Source organism: Jaculus jaculus, chromosome 4, assembly GCF_020740685.1.
Source record: "Jaculus jaculus isolate mJacJac1 chromosome 4, mJacJac1.mat.Y.cur, whole genome shotgun sequence".
NCBI classification, from domain to species: domain Eukaryota; kingdom Metazoa; phylum Chordata; class Mammalia; order Rodentia; family Dipodidae; genus Jaculus; species Jaculus jaculus.
Window position 1 is genome coordinate 24,258,312 of NC_059105.1, and position 19,081 is coordinate 24,277,392.

The following is a 19,081-nucleotide window of genomic DNA, read 5'->3' on the forward strand; positions in this document are numbered from 1 at the left end:
AAGTATTATACAATATAGCAATTTTGCAGCAAGGGGGAAAAAATCCCCAGCAACCATTTTATTTCTTCTACCAACCAGGAGATTATAATCTCCATTATAACAAAGCATTTAACAAACAAAAGATAAAAGAAACGCTTCCCTGAGCAATGTCAGAAATCTCTACCAGTGTATCTATCTTCCAGCAGTGAATTAATACCCAAGTGCAATTCAAAGAAAAGAGTGGCCTTTTAAAGCAAGGTAAATAACAGACCCTGATTAGTAGGCAGAGAAGAAAATCATCAACAAAAGCTCAAAGCAAGTAAAAGCATTCTCTCCTCTCAGCTTAGAAAGGCAAAGTAATAGAAGTGTTTGTTGTTTCTTATAGCACTCAGAGTAGCCTGCTTTCTTTTATTTTTTTGAGTTTTGACAAAATTTATTGGTATTTTAGTAAAGACATTTATTTCAGTTATTTCTCTCTCTTAGGTTAACATTTTATTTGGGTCAAGTAAGGAATATGTAGGAGAGAGATGTTATAAATAGTAAATGGACAAAATGAAGAGTTTGTCTACAGAAAAGTTAAATTTATGTATCTTGATATAATTAAATCACGTAAGAACTAATAGTGCTATGTACATTTCCATTGTTTCATTTGGGGCTTATTCTAAACTTAAATTTAAGTGAACAGACTTAAGAACATCCGCAAGCTGCTTTTCAGGAATTGTTACCTAGTAAAAGAGCCTAGTGAATAGTCACCACCAATAACTCTCAGAAGCTGCCTCCAAATTTAGCTTGTAGTTCTTAAGGGAATCATACTATTTCATCTGTGACTATGCACTTAAAGAAGCATTTAATTGACACATTAGAAAAAGAAGTCCATATACAATACAAAAATACAAAACAAATATCCTACAGTACACAAATCTTGCAGAATATATGTGGTGAAAGATTCCATAAAATGTGTTTGAAGATGTATTTTCTTTCCTTCTATTTCAGTACATAAAATGTGCTTTTGAGGCCACTGGTCAGTACATACATACCTAGAATTACAGGAAATTTTGTAGTGAGTTCAATTCAACAACTTAGAAGTCAGTCACAGAAAGTACATCTTCTCAATTTCCTGTCTTCATACAATGTTATGCCTTTTTTCTTGTATCTAAATCTTTAAAAAATTTGAAAACCAGCCAAATACTTAAAGCAGTATGTACATTTACATTTTTGGTGGTGGTTTGTATTTTAAAAGAAACAGCTTCCATACGATCTGCCTCAAGTTTTGGTGGAAATGCTCGCACAGAAGTAGGAACAAAACCAAGACAGGCACATTGCAGATACTGAGTTCCTGTGGTAGCAAGCGGCGTGCTTGATGACAACTGGAGGCAGACGAAGTCCATCAGAGTGAAGTGGGCTGTTTCAAATACGCAACACTTCACATAAACTTCTTTTTTTAATTGTTTTTTCTTTTTTTAAAGAGCTAAGCATCTTTATCCACTGATAGCAATGCAATACCTAGTATATGACGACGTGAAACAAAACAAAAGGCCCATAAGAAAAAAAAAAGGCTCATTTTCTCTAAATTTACTTTCAGTCCATAGTCCAGTAACATTTTCTTCTCAATACAATACTCCCTCTCTCTATAAGGCTGTTCTTGGGAGCCAGACAGTTTAGGAAACAAGGGAATGAAGTTAGGCAAGTTACTGCTTGAAGCTGTAAATAGATAATAACTTTTCACTTCCCTCTTAATGTGCTAATAGCTGTGTCTAAAAAAATATGCAATTCTTTAAAAGGTACCATTTCTGATTTCTTTATTATCTGTAACTTTTGAAAACTAATCACATGAAACTAAAAAATTATCAAGTGTCTTGAAATCTGTATATAAAACATAAATTACCTCTAATTTCAAACTCTCATTTATTAGTGTATCACTCAATCTTTTAAAAAAATGAAACAAAAAGGTGGCTCCAAAGATAAGTCTTATACCATTCTTTTAAAAAAGGAAGCTGTTCCTTCTAACTTTATACCCCAACACCCAGTTTCAAAAGCATCATTTAATTGTCTTGGTCATGGACATTTCTGAGATGAGACTTTATATTTCGTTCCCATAGCTTCTGGTTGTCAGAAACCCATGTTTCCCCTTATTGAAGGAGTTTGGTCTGGCCGAGGTTGGTGTATCCCTTCCAATATTCTTCATCCTCATCTTTGCTTCTGGGGGCATTTCCTCTGGTTCGCTATCTTCATCTTCATTAAAAGCTGCTGCTACTGAAAGTGTTTTTGGAGCAAGAGTTGGAACAGTTTCCTTAGGCTTGCTTGACCCGAGTCTGATGGAGATGGCGGAGGCTCTCTGGGCCATCTGACTGCCCATGGCAAATCCAAACTTGGAGGCCTTTGAGGGCTTTGTGGGGATGTCCGCAGCTTCTTCAGCTGACCGCTTCTCAGCACTGCGACGGGAGCTTTCCCCTCCATTACTGGAAGAAACAGTCTTAGTTTTCATAGGTTTTTCTGCTTTTTCTTGAGGTCCTCTGGCGGCGCCAGCTCGCTGCGGCTTTCCGGGGCTCTCCTCTCCTGCCTTCCCATCTGCCATCTTCCCCGCCGCCCAGCCTGCTTTCTTGGTTTGATGTAAAGTTTCCTTGGCATTATATATCTGGGCACAAAACCTTTCTAGGCCAACGGTACTAACCCCAGAGACTCCCGGTCCTCCATCTCTTTGTTTTTAAAAATTTTAAATATATTTTTATTTTATTTATTTATTTATGAGAGAAAGAGAGAAACTGGGTGCTCTAGGGCCTCTAGCCACTGCCAATGAACTCCAGATGCATGCGGCACCTTGTGCATCTGGCTTTATGGAAATACTGGGGAACTGAACCTGGGTCCTGTGGCTTTGCAGTGCCTTTACAGCTAAGCCATCTTTCCAGCCTGAGGTCCTCCATTTTTTTTGAAATGAGAGTAAAGAATCTTAGGAAGCTATAATGTAAATGCTTCTCCTTGCTTGATTTAGTGACTATTCTCATTAGTTTTTATCCTAGTATTTATGTGTAGCATAAGACTACACTAAGTTCTATAACAGTGAAGTTGAAGGTAAGCCCCTTGCCACTAAGGAGAACAGTCTGTCTCGCAATGTAATACATATCTTCAAAACTAATAACAGGAGGTAAATATTAAGAGGGCCATCAGTGTTATTCAATCATATTAACTGATCTGAAAAAAACTGTATGTAGGCTTAACTTTTTTGTTGTTGTTTGTTTGTTTGTTTTTCAAGGTAGGGTCTTGCTCTAGCTCAGGCTGACCTGGAATTCACTATGTAGCCTCAGGGTGGCCTGGAACTCATGGTGATCCTCCTACTTCTGCCTCCCAAGTGCTGGGATTAAAGGCGTGTGCCACCATGACCAGCTTTAACTTTTTAAGTCTTTGGTGACTTACAGAAACCAGGGAACATAGCCTTTAACTGGACAATGAAAAACAGAATTTTGCTGTCTCACAGTGAGGAAAAAACAAACTCAAGTGCCTCCTATGAAAAGCAGGGTGAGAACGCAGCTGCTGAGTTTGGAGAGAAGTAAATGGCCCAGTGGATAGACCAAGAGTAGAGGAAGGAGGAGGAGGAGGAATTACAGAAAAAAACCCTGGTAGGAAAGAGTGCCAAGAAGAAGGAAGAGTGAGCTGCAGCAGGGTACAGCCTGATACCTTAGAAAGTGTAGAAGGGGGACTAGGGAGTAAACGTGTTTGCTGCATGAGCCTGAGGACCTGAGTTCAATCCCCAGAGCACACATAAAGCTGGATACAAAACCATGTGTCTATAATCCCAGGGCTGCGGCGAGATGGAAAGCTGAGACCAGAGAATCCCGGGAAGCCCGCAGGCGGCTAACACGGTGTGTGCAGCAGCGAGTAAGAAGATACCCGGCCTCAAACAAGGCCAGGACCAATACCCACGGTTGCCCTCGGACCGCCACGTGTACTGTGGCACCCACGTGCCACACAAACACACACATGCAAGTTTAAAAACCTGAGAAAGGGATTCAAGGCCAAGCCTTCAAGAGCTAGAACACCTCATAGGGAATGAGAGCTCCAAAAAGAAGTTAAGACCAGTCAGGGGACAGAGAAAACTGGGACTCGGGTCCTAGACACCAAAGCAAGAAGCTGTTTTAAGAGCAGAGTTGTCTGTGTGTACCGACTTACACGAATGCAAGGAAAAAGACACAAGAACTCAAGGGTGGACGAGAACCCATGAGACAGCTCAAGAAGTACTGGGCTGCTCTACCAAAGGCGCGAGCCACTTGACCTGTTCCATCCTGACATACAGTAGAGTACACAGCACACACAAGAGAGGGAGAGAGGAGGAGGAGCAGCAGCAGCAGATAGATCGGTACGCCAGGGCCTCCAGCCACTGCAAATGAACTCCAGGTGCATGCATCACCTTGTGCATCTGGCTTACATGGGTACTGAGGAATCAAACCTGGGTGCTTAGGTTTTGCAGGTTAAGTGCCTTAACTGCTAAACCATCTCTCCATACCAAGAATGTCATTTTGTTTTGTTTTATGTAGACATGCATGTACCTAAGAGACCTAAGAGACTAATTGTATCAAATTACACTTGCCATTTCTTTAAGCATCAGCATATTTTTGGCCTTGGGCTTGCAATTTGAAAGGAGAGGACCAAACACTTTTATTACATTTAAGTGGGATGCCAAGCTGTTTCTCAGCTCCTCTTAACACATTTCAGCTGATTAGTGCCTCTTCTAACAAGAGTCTAACATCCTTTCCTAAACATCCTAATTGGTTAAGAGCTTCTGTTGTTTGCCACAAGCAGTCACTTGAAGTCATTGATTAAAGCAGTTTGCACATCAGCACAATCTGAAATGTTTCCTTTCTCAACCAGCTGGGCCAGAGGAGGAGCAATCTCTAAGGCAGCCCAATTCAATGCCCTGCCTGCCAGCAATCCACCATGCAAGGAAGGATCACAGCGTTTACGGCAAGGGAGATTACCATTCCTAAGTACGTCACCCACTCTCCACCTTGTAAATCCTCTCACGTGCATTTACTGCAAGGGTAAACTCCAACAGCAAACTGAATGACATTCCACAAGAGCCACCTGTGAGCTGTGCCTTATCTCACTGATGGCACAAGTCATCAATGCAAGCTGATGGCTCTGAATGGAAAGGTAGGTATGAATGGACTCTGGTCTCTTCTAGCTATTCTGCTGCAGGAAAAGCACTAATATGATCCACATTTTGGCCAAAGTTTCTCTCTCTCTCTCTCTTTTTTTTTCCTTTTTCTCTTTTGAGGCAATGTCTCACTCTAGCCCAGGCTGACCAGGAATTCACTCAGTAGTCTTAGGCTGGCCTTGAACTCACAGCAATCCTCCTACCTCTGCCTCCTGGGTGAGAGATATACAACCACAAACAGCTATTTTCTCATTTTTTAATCTCATTTTTTAATCTAAGATGAGCAAAATAGCTTAGCATATTTAAGGCAAGCCACTTTACTACATAGCATGAGAGAACAAAATGCAGGATTGTTGAGGTGTACTACATACAGACTTCCTGTGATACTCTCAGGAGAAATCTACATGTTCACATAGCATCAAATGCATGCTTTCATCTTTACGTTACAGGCATCTTCCTTAAGGGACAGCTAGGCCTCGTTCTCCACAGCCATGCCCTGTAATTAGGAATGTTCCAATCCACAGATGAGCAGGAACTTGAAAGAAATTTTGGAGAAGAGTAAGAATTGGTGAAGCCTTTTAGGGAGAGTTGCTATAACAAATGAGTACTTTAATGAGGGTTATGCATGCACAATGATGGCCTTTGGTTTCTATGCCATGTCTTTTTAATATTCTCCTTTCATCTTTAAACATTTTTTTAAGCTGGGCATGGTGGTGCATGCCTTTCATGTTTTATTTTTATTTATTCGACAAAGCAAGAGGGAAAGAGAGAGAGAATGGGCATGCCAGGGCTTCCAGCCACTACAAAGGAACTCCAGATGCATGTGCCCCCTTGTACATTTGGCTAACGTGGGTCCTGGGGAATCAAACCTGGGTCCTTTGGTTTTGCAGGCAAACACCTTAACCGCTAAGCCATCCCCCCAGCCCCATTTCCTTTCATCTTTATTTCAATGATTTCATTTTAGTTATTTGGCTGATGAGTTTTATTACTAAAATGAACATTTCAGGGTTGTGGTGTATGCCATCTAATGCAACCAGCTTCAGCTACAAAAGTCTATGAATTGAGTGTGGAACTTGATAGTGTCTTCTACACATGTGAAATAATCTGTGGCAAACCATCCTAACTATTCTTTGCCTCAGCCCACCCTCAGGAAACACGAACACAACTCTAAGGGCCACTGTGTGCAATGAGCATGTAAAGTACTCCTTTACAGCAGGCATGCTCTAGGATTCCAAATGGTCGGAGTTTTCTGTTAGAATAGATGACTTGTCTTGATAAATGATGCATAAAATAAGCCCAACTGTCAAGTTCTTAGGCTTAGCAATCAAATCACGCCCAGCTGAAAAAATGTTTCATGGTGGCATATGCCTTTAAGCTAAGCATTTGGGAGGGAGAGGTAGGAGGATCATCGTGAGTTCAAGGCCAGCCTGAGACCACATAATGAATCCCAGGTCAGCCTGAGCTAGAGTGAGACCCCACCCCCAAAAATAAAAACAACCAACCAAACAAAAGACTTGCTAGTGGGAGGCAGAGGATTACTGGCGTGAGAGTTCAAGGCCACCCTGCAAATACATACATAATGAATTCCAGGTCACTCTGGGCTAGAGCGAGACCCTACCTTGAAAAACAAAAAAAAAAAAAAAAACAAAAAAAAAAAAAAAAGACTTGAGAATGAGATTTGATCTATGCAAAGTGAAAGGAAAGGGCAAAACAAGAAAAAGGAAGTGTCTCAGCAGTTGCAGAACACAGTGATGGCATCATCAAGCGCACAGGTGGCACTGCAGCTCATATACACATGGATCCATGTTGAACAGCAGCTGCTTGGTGCAGGGGCCTCAACCATTTCAAATCTTGATGGTTTGGTTTTGCTTTTTTTTAAATACTTTATTTATTTGAGAGAGAGTGCGCGCACATGGGGGGAGAGAGAGAGAATGGGCATGCCAGGGCCTCTAGTCATGGCAAACAAACTCCAGACACATATGCCACTTTGTGCATCTGGCTTATGTGCGTACTAAGGAATTGAAGTCCGGTCCTTAGGCTTTGCAGGCAAGTGCTTTAAATGGTGAGCCATCTCTTCAGCTCTTGCTTTGTTTTCTAAACCAGCCATAATCATGTGAATTTAATTTGATGGTCTGGAGCTCCACTACCCTGTCACTATACAGAAGCCTAGCATAAAACAGACCCTATAGTCTAAGTGGCAAAACCAACATCCATAAAAAAAATCATTTCTTTATAAAATACATTCAAACATTTTAGCTGTCTCCATATATCCATCTTTTCTGACCAGCTCCAAGAACCTCCCTGGAACATACTAGGAATAGTCTAGTTATTTTACATCATGTCCCACACTCATGTGGAATTTATCAATCAGACATACTTCAATCACACAGGAGCTAGGAGGAATGATTAATGTGGCTTTCCTTTTCTCACTTGCTGTCTTATCTTTTGACCACTGTAGCACTCTTCATAAGTCAGGGAAGAGCAAAAGATTGGAAATCCGCCGGGCGTGGTGGCGCACGCCTTTAATCCCAGCACTCGGGAGGCAGAGGTAGGAGGATCGCCGTGAGTTCAAGGCCACCCTGAGACTACAGAGTTAATTCCAGGTCAGCCTGGACCAGAGTGAGACCCTACCTCGAAAAACCAAAAAAAAAAAAAAAAAAAAAGATTGGAAATCCATGGTGTTCTTCAGCAGCCCTGCTGATGAGCTGGGTTGAGGACAGATGATTTGAGAACTCTGTGGAACCCTCAATCATAGATGGTGAAAGTGGCGCCCTGAAGAATGAACAGGGGACCACCCCTACTTTCACAAGAGAGACGGTGATGACACATGGAGCCATGATCAAGAACTGCTCAACTGTAAAATGGTGAGCAAATGACAGCAGACAACAAGATTTTAAGAAGGACTGGAAAAAGGCCACTTGAGGGCATCATAAACAACTTACAGAAGCAAGAGCAGCCACGACAAACGTATGTTACCTCCTATCTGCCAATAAAGCTAGAACAAGAGACATGCCTCGTGCTGCAACCAGAACCTGAGGAAATGTGCAGCTCCTGCTGTGATGGCTGGTATCAGGCAGTGGTACTGCCAGGCTCTCGATGTAGTGATAAGGCTACAATTAGGCCAAACAAGAAGAAACAAGTCCATATTTTTGTTGATATCAGCAAGTAAGATGGCAAAATTCTACTTACAGTAAAGTAATCTTATCAACTGTCCACTCTTATCAACTCCATCGAAACCAGGCTAAAGAAAAAGGAGTGACTTTCCTCATCTCTCTGGACAGGACAAAGCAAATCACTACCTGTGAGGGTGCTTCACATCCAGAGAGCAGAAGGGAGTCCTGGTTCACAGAGGTTCTTAGTTAAAGAGGTGTCCAAGCAAAGAACAAAAGTGGGACAAGTAATGAGGAGAGAAAAATCTGAAGCTAGAAGCTGCAGACAGCAGGATAAAAGAGAGCCAGTGAGCGCCATAAAGCACACCCCGTGGCTAACGTGCTGCGCTCCCTGTGGCAGCTAGGCGCTGGTCTGGTTTTGTCATGGCAGCGCAGAGTCCTGATTCAACAACTGCCACATGGAGTATGGAGAGAGGTCGGCCGGCACCACAGCAGTATGTACTGGGGTTCCAAGTCATGTGCGCAATGAAAGAACAAGCCACTGATCAAAAGTTCTATATAAATGATTGTTTGTTTGTTTGTTTTTACTGTGAAAAGGAGGCTGTTAGAAAGCAGGAAAAGCAGTTTGGCCAAATAGAAAAATCCAGCATATGAATGAGATGTGTGGTTTTTCTAGGGAAGTCTACCTCTTCAATTTTACAATTTTCTCATCAGGAAAGTGAAGATAACCATGCATATTATAACCTGTATATCACATGGGCCCATTTGTCCTTGTTATTGATACAAGACTGCTTCAAACTCCTAATTCTCTGGCCTGGGGAGAACCATGTTCTCCCAAGAGTGAGTGAATTCCCAGGAATTCTGCCTGGCATGATGGCACACGCCTTTAATCCCAGCACTCAGGAGGCAGAGGTAGGAGTATCACTATGAGTTCAAGGCCACCCTGAGACTACACAGTGAATTCTAGGCTCTACCTTGAAAAATAAAAAATAAAAAAAGAAATGAATTCCCAGGAATGTACTCACATGACCCATCCCCTCAGATTCCAGCCTCCTGTATTCTCAGATGCTTTTCTCTACCCATCTAGAAGTAACTGCAAGTAACCAAATTTAACCAAACTGCCTCTTCACCAGTGTCCCCTATACATAGAATAAACAAACCTTAACCTCTCACCCACGCCAGAAGGTAGGCCACTACCGTAAGGTTATGAACATGTCTGGGGAGGGCAGGTCTCTGTGCTGCCTGACTTCTCCTGAACCTCCAGCTGCTGGTGAGTTTCTCCGCTGGACTGGGCTGAGCCGAGGGGAGAGCCACCCAGCCCTTACTTTCCACATGGGCTCTCTTCCACATGGCCGAAGCTCTTTGAACTTTCTTTTCTGTCCTTTCCATGGTTTTTCCCAAGCCCACCACTTGGGCTCTCAAGCCACATGGGTATCTTTCCTTGATTCTATACTTCCCTAAATAAATATAATAATTTAACAATTATCTTTCTCAGTCTTATTTTATTCAACTCTTTGATTAAAATTAGACACAAATCTAGGGTTTAGGGTTCAAGGACTTTCCTGAACTCCTAGCATCCCATTACAACAAGACTCCAGAGAATTTCACCAAGGTGGGTATAAAAGTTCAGACCCCAAGCCAGGCATGGTGGCGCACGCCTTTAATCCCAGCACTTGGGAAGCAGAGGTAGGAGGATCACCATGAGTTTGAGGCCACCCTGAGACTACATAGTGAATTCCAGGTCAGCCTGAGTTAGAGTGAGACCCTATCTTGAAAAACCAAAAAAAAAAAAAAAAGTTCAGACCCCAAATTTCCATACTACAAGAGAGTTCTATCTCTGTTTGGGCTGATCTGTGCTGTGTTGATCCTCATGTGCTCATAATGTGGCCTCGAATCCTTAGCAAGGAACATAAATCTGCTAGTAAATAAAAATGCTGTGTAAAGCCTTACACAAAACATTGCAGTTATTAATCCACACTTTAACTCACTTAGATTAATTACCTTCCCTTGAATGCCAGGCCAGCAGCCCCCGGAGCATACCACTTACCCTCCTCAAAGCTGGTACTCTTCTGTCTCACTAGAACACGGAAGTCTTCTACAGGATTCACACTTCCAACCTAGGACAGACCCACAGACAATAAACTGCGGGGCAACACCAAAAATCTGGCAATACAAGATTGCTCAGTGAAGTAAGTGTGCTCTTAAAGACAGAACACCTCTTCTACCATTTCAATGTCCAGGGCTCTGTCAAAAATTGAACTTTTCAAGAGGTCATACCATTGCCCTTTCTGCTCTCACTTGTGATCCCTGATGCAAGCTGACCTGTCTCCAGAGAGGTCACAAGTATTACAGCTAAGCCTCCAGCCCACCAGCTTGACATGGTGCAACCTGTGCATTTGGTACCCAACCAATTAGGAAGGGGAAGGTGCTTTAGTTTGAGGTCACACTAAAATTTTTTTTAGAGCCAGCGAGAGAGAGATGGAGAGAGAGAGAATTGGTACACCAGGGCCTCAACCACTGCAATCGAACTTTGGACACTTGTGCCACCTAGTGGGCATGTGCAACCTTGTGCTTGCTTCACCTTTGTACATCTGGCTTACATAGGATCTGGAGAGTTGAACATGAGTCCTTAGGCTTTGTAGGCAAGTGCCTTAATCACTAAGCCATCTCTCCAGCCTACGCTAAATATTTTTATCCCATTACAATGAGAAACAATCACTTGCTTGACTCACTAATTTCCCCTTTAGGGGGACTGATGCTGCCCTTTGGTACTATAGTTTTTTGTTTGTTTGTTTGTTTTGGTTTTTCAAGGTAGGGACTCACTCTGGTCCAGGCTGACCTGTAATTAACTCTGTCATCTCAGGGTGGCCTTGAACTCATGGCAATCCTCCTACCTCTGCCTCCTGAGTGCTGGGATTAAAGGCATCTGCCACCACACCCGGCTGGCACTATAGTTTTGATAAAATACACAAATATGCCCAAATGGAACATAACCTGAAGAAGTAAAAGCAGGTCACATATCAACATTTATTGCAGTGCTAAGTGGGAAAGTCTGAAAGATGCAACTCTCTGCCACACTGTATGACACTTTCTGATGTCTTGGTCACAACCCCAACAGGGCCCAAGTCTCACTCAGCTCAGAGGGGAGAAAACAAAGTGGCTCCTATCAGGGTCAGTAAACTTTAGAACAAAATGTACCATTTCATCTTTGCTTTGGAACAGCAAGCAGAAAAGTTCTCAGAGCATAAGATCCTGACTTTTTGCCTACTCTACAAAATATCCCAATTAAGTCCAAATCACTTTTCAGGCATTTGATAATTCAGAAAACACTTCTGTTTGAGTTGAGTATGAGCCCTACTGCTGACTATGCTTCCTAGTATAATTTGCTAAAAGGGGGAAAATTTAAGACCTGTTGATTTTAAATCATGCTGCTTAACTGCAATCTTTCTCTCACACCTTCCAACGCTCAGGGTCTATCGTGGAAGAGGTGACAGAAAGAATGTAAGAGCCAAAAGAAGGGTAGGACTCCTTACAGTGTACTCCTCCCAGACACAAAATGGCCTGGATACCTATGACCTCACAGTGTCTGACACCACCTACACAAGGCCATCATAATAGGAGGAAAAGGTCATGACATTAAAAAAAGAGACTAATTGAGAAGCTGAGGGCTATGATGGAGAATGGAGTTTCAAAGAGGAAAGTGGGGGGAGGGAGGGCATTACCATGGGATATTCTTTATAATTGTGGAAGTTGTTAATAAAAAAAAATTTTTTAAGAAAAAAATAAAACATGCTGTTTAAAATAAAGTGTATGTTCGTGTTCCAAAATCCTTCTCATTAAATGACAGTCTCAGTATCAAAGGATCCTTGATTTGGGTGTTATAACCTTGCTAATCTTTTTGTGAAGTTTTGTATTTGAAAAGAAACAGGAAACACAGCTGGAGAGATAGCTTAGCAAATAAGGCACTTGCCTGCAAAGGTAACAACCTGGGATCGATTCCCCAGATAAAGCCAGATGCACAAAGTGGCACATGCATCTGGAGTTCATTTGTAGATCTGGAGGCCCTGGCATGCCTATTCTCTCTCTCCCTCTCTCTTCTCACAGATAAATTTTTAAAAATTAAAAACAAAAAAGGAGAAAAGAATTAGGAAACATACTGACTTAAAATTTCTGTATTTAAAGAATATGACCTGCAGCATTAAGTGCCACTTACCCTATCACTTTAACAAAATGAAAAGCTGCAAAATGAAGCCAATAAGAAAATCTGCACAAAAGTGCTACCACTGCCAGGCATGGTGGCGCATGCCTTTAGTCCAGCACTTGGGAGGCAGCGGTAGGAGGATTGCCGTGAGTTCGAGGCCACCCTGAGACTACACAGTGAATTCCAGGTCAGCCTGGGCTAGAGTGACACCCTACCTCAAAAAATCAAAAAAAAAAAAAAAAAAAGTGCTACCACTGAGGCACTCCATGTTTTTGTAGATTATTTACAGTTTTATTTACTACAGACCAGAGTAATTCATTGATAATAATTACTTGCAAGGACGAGGCATGGGATGGGCACTAATGGTTCAGAGAGAGGACCAGAGACATAAGTAGACTCATCACTCCTGATGCAGTGGGTGCCAAGGCCAGACCTTCCTGGAAAGTGGGAAGTCCACTAGAATAGCTCCACTTACCTTGGTGACTTTGCCTTCACCCAGACTAGAGACACTAAAGTGACCACCTCCTTCCTCAGTCTTGTAGTTTTTAGCAGGGGTCCTCTCTTCAAGACTAGAAAAGAAAGGTTTCTTATTTGTTTGGGATTTTTTGTGAGTGCTAGGAATAAAGGCATGCACCACCACACCCATCAGATTGTTTTCTTTTCTTTTCTTTTTTTCCTCTTTAAAGCAAAACAAAACAAAAATATAAAACCCAGCTGGGAGGGGAGGCAGAGGTAGGAGGATCGCCGTGAGTTTGAGGCCACCCTGAGACAACACAGTGAATTCCAGGTCAGCGTGAGCTAGAGTGAGACCCTACCTCAAAAACCAAAACTAAAATAAAATAAATACAGCCCAGAATATTTTATGTTAAAAGTACAGTTATTTTTTAAACATCAAAACCAAAAGGCCATAGCATTTAGTGCTTCTTTACAAATAGCCAATCTCCCTCTCCCAGACACAGAGCCCTGACAGCCAGCCTCCGGCCGCCCTGGCTTTGTTTCACAGCAGTAAAGACATCATGAGCATCAAACCACAAAGCCGTTGCAGAAGGTAAAATGACAACTACAACTAATGGAAAATTAACATCACTCTGTCCTTCCAATATCATTTCCTAGTCCCCAACTATCTCAAAATCAACAGCAACTAGTTTTTCAGTCCTCGTTGTTCATGTGAGCACTTTACAAGCTCCTACAACCATAGCAACTTACTAGTCTTTAATTAAGCATGCAAGAGCTTTCTTTAAAGGTCTTTAAACTATTTTAAAACAAACACACTTAAATAATAAAACCTCTTCTATTTTTGTTTTAGAGAGAGAGAGAATTGATGTGCCAGGGCCTCAGCCACTGAAATCAAACTGCAGATGCTTGTGCCACCTAGCGGGCATGTGTGACCTTGTGTTTGCTTCACCTTTGTGTGTCTGGCTTATGTGGGATCTAGAGAGTCAAACATGGCTTAGGCTTCATAAGTAAGTGCCTTAACCGCTCAGCAATCTCTTCAGCCCAACAAAACCTGTTAATTTGTGCTTTTATAAACTAGTTCTGTTTGGGGCACTAAGCTAACAAAATCCAATAGCATCTGTGTGTTAAGGGAAAGTTGACTCCAAGAAAGTCTATTGAACATCTTGCTTGAATAACATGCTAGCTTTAATAACCTTTGTCAAAGGCAAGAGGAAGTCAAGGTAACTGCAAAGCAGGGGAGTCCGCCTGAGCACCTGCCTCGCACATAGCGCACACACAGAACACTGTGATGCAAAGACAGAAGTCTGTGTAAACAAAGCAACGGTCGCCCATTTCAGGTTAGCCTTTGCCAGCTCGTTCCAGTAACAAAAACTGCCAAGGACCTGCCTGGGAATAAAGGCCTGAATTCTGGTATGTTTTGCCACTGACTCACTCTGAACTCCTACATCTTCTGAAAGATGTTCATTGTGTATTAATTTTCAGGTATCTAGATTTTAGAATGTATTAAGTCACTATCTTAGCTGAGCCTCAATTGGCTCCTCAAGAAAACACTGTGGTGAAAACAGCCATTGGTGCACACACTAACTAATGCACAGCATCAAGTAGCATTACACTCACAAAGCACTGTGCTAACTTTCATGGAAGTACAAAATTAAATCACATGAAAAGTTTCTTAAACCTCCAAAATGAGATACCAGGGAAGGCAGAGTAAAGAGATATTTTATGCCAATTCCCTAATATCAGACAGGTAAAAACAGCCCCAGAAGTAGAAAGAAGTGAAACTAATATGTTTTGTAGCTTAAAGTTCAAGTAATTAGCAGCAATATTAGAAATTTTGCATATATTATACTCATACTGTCTATGTGAAGTAGGAAAAAGGCAATAATTTTCATCCCCCAATTATTTATGAAGACACTAAGCCCTGAAAGGTAGAAATTATCTATATAGTCAGAGCAGAATGCAAATACAGCCACTGCTGCATTTGGATGATGAAACCACAAGTAATTTATTCTTTCTCTTCTTTTCATTTTCTTTCAGAAGTATGTACACATTTTGTTATTCATTTTTAATTAGCCAAATGTGTATTGAATGTTTAGAGTTAGCCACTCAGGTAGGTTGTAAACCCTAGATATATGAACATGAACACACAAAACAATTTCACAATGCTCAAATAAAGATAAATAAGCAAACAATTAACAAAACCTTGTGATAAACAGCATATCACAGCCACCAAGTAGTTGTCCTGGGCTGAGGCAAGAGGCTGTGAGGTAGAAAGTAGTGAGAGATGAGGCTGGAAAATATATAAATGTAAGGTAGGCCTAAGATACAATCTTAACATGTATGAGGCCTGGGTTTAACCTCCAATACCAAGAAGAAGGGAAGGAAAGTGGGAGGGGAAAGGAAAGGGAAAAGAACAGGACAGGGCAGGGCAAGGTAGGGCAGAGAAGGGAAGGGCCAGGTAGGAAAGAGAGAGAAAAAGTGAAGAAAAACAATGATTTCCGGGCTGGGGAAATGGCTTAGCAGTTAAGGCGTTTGCCTGTGAAGCCTAAGTACCCCGGTTTGATTCCCCAGAACCCACGTAAGCCAGATGCACAAGGGCACACATGCATCTGGAGTTCACTTGCAGTGGCGGGAGGCCCTGACATGCCCATTCTCTCTTTCTTTCTATCTGCCTCTTTCTCTCACGCTCTCTCTCAAATAAATAAATAAATTAAATATCTTTAAAAAAAAAAAAAAGATTTCCTCCAGGTAGCTGGATCATGTGGACTTCCTGGCGATCTGAGCTTTCTCATTTGCATAATAGAGTCTGATTACCTTCTGCTGAAGGCAATGTAAAGCCATTGAAAGCAAGAAATCTTAATCTGCAGTCCAAAGATAGAGTTAAGGAAGGTGAACTACTGAAATTATATTTGAAATTTGGTATGTAATGGCATTTGAGGGGGAAGGGTTTATAGCTGCTATGTCAAATGAGTCCGCTGATGAAAAAGAGAGAGAATTAAGAATAATGGCATTGGGCTGGAGAGATGGCTTAGCAGTTAAGCACTTGCCTGTGAAGCGTAAGGACCCCAGTTCGAGGCTCGGTTCCCCAGGTCCCACATTAGCCAGATGCACAAGGGGCGCATGCATCTGGAGTTCGTTTGCAGTGGTTGGAAGCCCTGGCGCGCCCATTCTCTCTCTCTCCCTCTATCTGTCTTTCTCTCTGTGTCAGCCGCTCTCAAATAAATAAATAAAAAATGAACAAAAAATATTAAAAAAAAAGAATAATGGCATTAAAAATAACCTGTTATAAGCTGTTGAGATGGCTTAGTAGTTAAGGTGCTTGCCTACAAAGCCAAAAGGACCCAGGTTCAATTCCCCAGGACCCACGTAAGCCAGATGTACAAGGTGGCACATGCATCCAGAGTTCGTTTGTAGTGGGTAGAGGAACTGGTGCATACATTCTCTTTCTCACCCTATCTGCCTCTTTCTCTCTCTAATAAATAAATAAATAAATAAAATAATTTTAAAAATAAAAACAGCTGAGCACAGTGGTGCACGCCTTTAATTCCAGCACTCGGGAGGCAGAGGTAGGAGGATAGCTGTGAGTTCAAGGCCACCTAAGACCTCATAGTGAATTCCAGGTCAGCCTGGGCCACAGTGAGAGCCTACCTCAAAAAACCAATAATAATAATAATAATGGCATTAAGGAGTTTTTAAGTGGCAGTGATGTAATCCGGTTGCTTTTGTTTTTAATAACTCAGTGATCACTGGAAATAGCAAGGCAGATGACAGGGCTAAGAGTTTTATCTCTACCCCCTCTGGGGAGGGGAGAAGGATTACAGGTTAAGTTGATCACTAATGGCCACCAATTAATCAATATTGTCTATCTAATGAAGTCCCTCTACAGGGCAAGGTCAGACAGCTTCTGGATAGCTGAGCACACGAATGTTCCAAGAGCCTGGCACACTAAAGAGAGCATGGGAAACTAGAGACCCTTTCTTACTCTATGCATCGTTTCCTCTGCATTCATCATAACATCTCTTAAAATGAACAGTAAAGAAAAGCCTGCTCAGATAGCAAAATGGATTGGAAAGGAGTAAGACTAGCAAAGGGGAAACCAGTTACAAAGTTATCTCAGTAACACAGACTAAAACGAGAAGCATGTATAAAAGTTATGCTGGGGCTGGAGAGATGGCTTAGTGGTTAAGCGCTTGCCTGTGAAACCTAAGGACCCCGGTTCGAGGTTCGGTTCTCCAGGTCCCATGTTAGCCAGATGCACAAGGGGGCGCACGCGTCTGGAGTTCGTTTGCAGAAGCTGGAAGCCCTGGCGCGCCCATTCTCTCCATCTCCCTCCATCTGTCTTTCTCTCTGTGTCTGTCGCTCTCAAATAAATAAATAAATAAATAATTTAAAAAAAAAAAAGTCATGCTGGTGTGCTAGGCTATTAAGAGCTGAAGGGGATGGAGAGATGGCTTAGTGGTTAAGGTGTTTGCCTGCAAAGCCAAAGGACTTTGGTTCGATTCCCCAGGACCCACATAAGCCAGATACATAAGGAGGCGCATGTGTCTGGAGTTTATTTGCAGTGGCTGGAGGCCCTGGCGCACCCATGCTCTCTCTCTCCCTTCTTTCCTCCCTCCCTTTCTCTCAAATAAATAAATAAATATAAAAATACTTTTTAAAAAGAGCTGACTACTAGTCACTATGCTTAGCATGTTGAAGTTATCTCAGCTAAACTGCAACAATCCTCAGAGTTAGCTACTGTCATTGCCCCTTTTCACATGAGCAAATGAAGACTCGTCAAAGGTAGGTATTTGTCAGTGCCATGTGACACACATTAACTTGCCAATTTCAACTGCTAGTAAGGGAAAATGCTTGAGTTTACATGCAGCAAATCTAACTGGCTTCAAAATCAATGACACTAGACACTATAACAACCTGAAGTGAAAGGGGCAGAGTTGAGGTAAATTTAATACAATTTGGTAAACCAATTAGACATGGAAGGTTAAAAGGATAACTCCCAGGAAATTAGGTTCCATTCACTGCAAAAGAAAATAACAGCATGAAAAGGGGTTTGAAAGGAACATAAAAGGAGAATGGCATTTCTGTACATATTGAACTTGAGACAACTGTAGACCCTTGAGCAATCCATGGGGTAGCATGAAAATCGGAGCCACAGACGGTGGCCTCTGAGGTCCAACAGGTGCTTTAAGAAGAGGTTATGGGACTACAGTGCTAAGGCAAACGTCATCGTGGCTAACAGCATAAGCTCTGAATTTCGACTGCTTGCACTAAAATCATTACTCCAACACTTACTAACTGGAATCTTGGGCATGCTTCTTCTCTCCATTCCTCAGCCTCCTCAGCTTCAAATGGTATCAACAAAACAAACTACTTCCCAGTATAGCCAAAGAGGATCCACACAGATGATCTAAGGAAAGCACTGAGCATCCTCCTTATGCCAAACAAATGTTAGCTATTCCCAAGGACAAGTACTACAGAACATCACCACTTAAGACTGGTGGAGAAAGATCTGACAGGGAGTTGTCAATGATGAGGAAGAAAAATCTGGATAAGGTTATGTTAAGGAAGATGCATAAGTTTCAAGAGGGAAAGAATAATTGCCAATGTCATATGCTACAAAGAAAAAGGTCATTAAAGAAAGGACTATAGCCAAGCATGGCTCATTCCTTTAATCCCAGAATTTGGGAAGCTGAGGTAAGAGAATCACTATGAATTCATGGCCAGCCTTAGCTACAGAGTGAGTCCCAGGTCAGCTTAAGCTAGAATGAAATCTGCTCAAAAACAAAACAAAAGAAAAGAGAGAAGGGAATGAGAGGAAGGGAGGAAGGAAAGGACTGCAAAACTGAAAGGAATTTGGCAGCTCCTGTCTTTTGGAAGCCTACTTTCAGAGATGTGGTTAAGGCAGAAGAGCTGAGAAAACTGGCCAATGTGTACTATTCATCCAATAAGCCTGGCTTGTAGAAGGAAGATAATAATTAGTCATTGGTAACAGGTAGCAATTACAAGGAGGATCCAGGAAGCTGAGAGAAATGTGGAGTGTGGAGGCTGGATTTGTGAGGTTGCAGAGGGGGAATTGGGCTACAGGCAGTTCATGCAGTATCCTGGCAAAGAACCTGGCTGCACTCTGCCACGTTCTGAGAACTCAAGTGAAGGCGGATTTAAGGAAATGGACTAATGTGTTTGGCA

The 19,081-nt window shown here is 42.0% G+C and overlaps 1 protein-coding gene and 1 pseudogene across 1 annotated transcript in view; both read right to left on the reverse strand.

Moving 5' to 3' along the window:
* The window catches only part of LOC101602676 (X-ray repair cross-complementing protein 5-like), an 88,543-nt gene that overhangs the window by 21,999 nt on the left and 47,463 nt on the right, over positions 1-19,081 (reverse strand). The window contains exons 15-16 of the mRNA XM_045148013.1: positions 12,915-13,008; positions 10,286-10,355 (exon numbers count right to left, since the gene is read on the reverse strand). Coding sequence (XP_045003948.1) covers positions 10,286-10,355; positions 12,915-13,008 — 164 coding nt within the window. The remainder of the gene's footprint in view (positions 1-10,285; positions 10,356-12,914; positions 13,009-19,081) is intronic.
* On the reverse strand, positions 2,022-2,554 carry LOC123460172 (annotated as a pseudogene).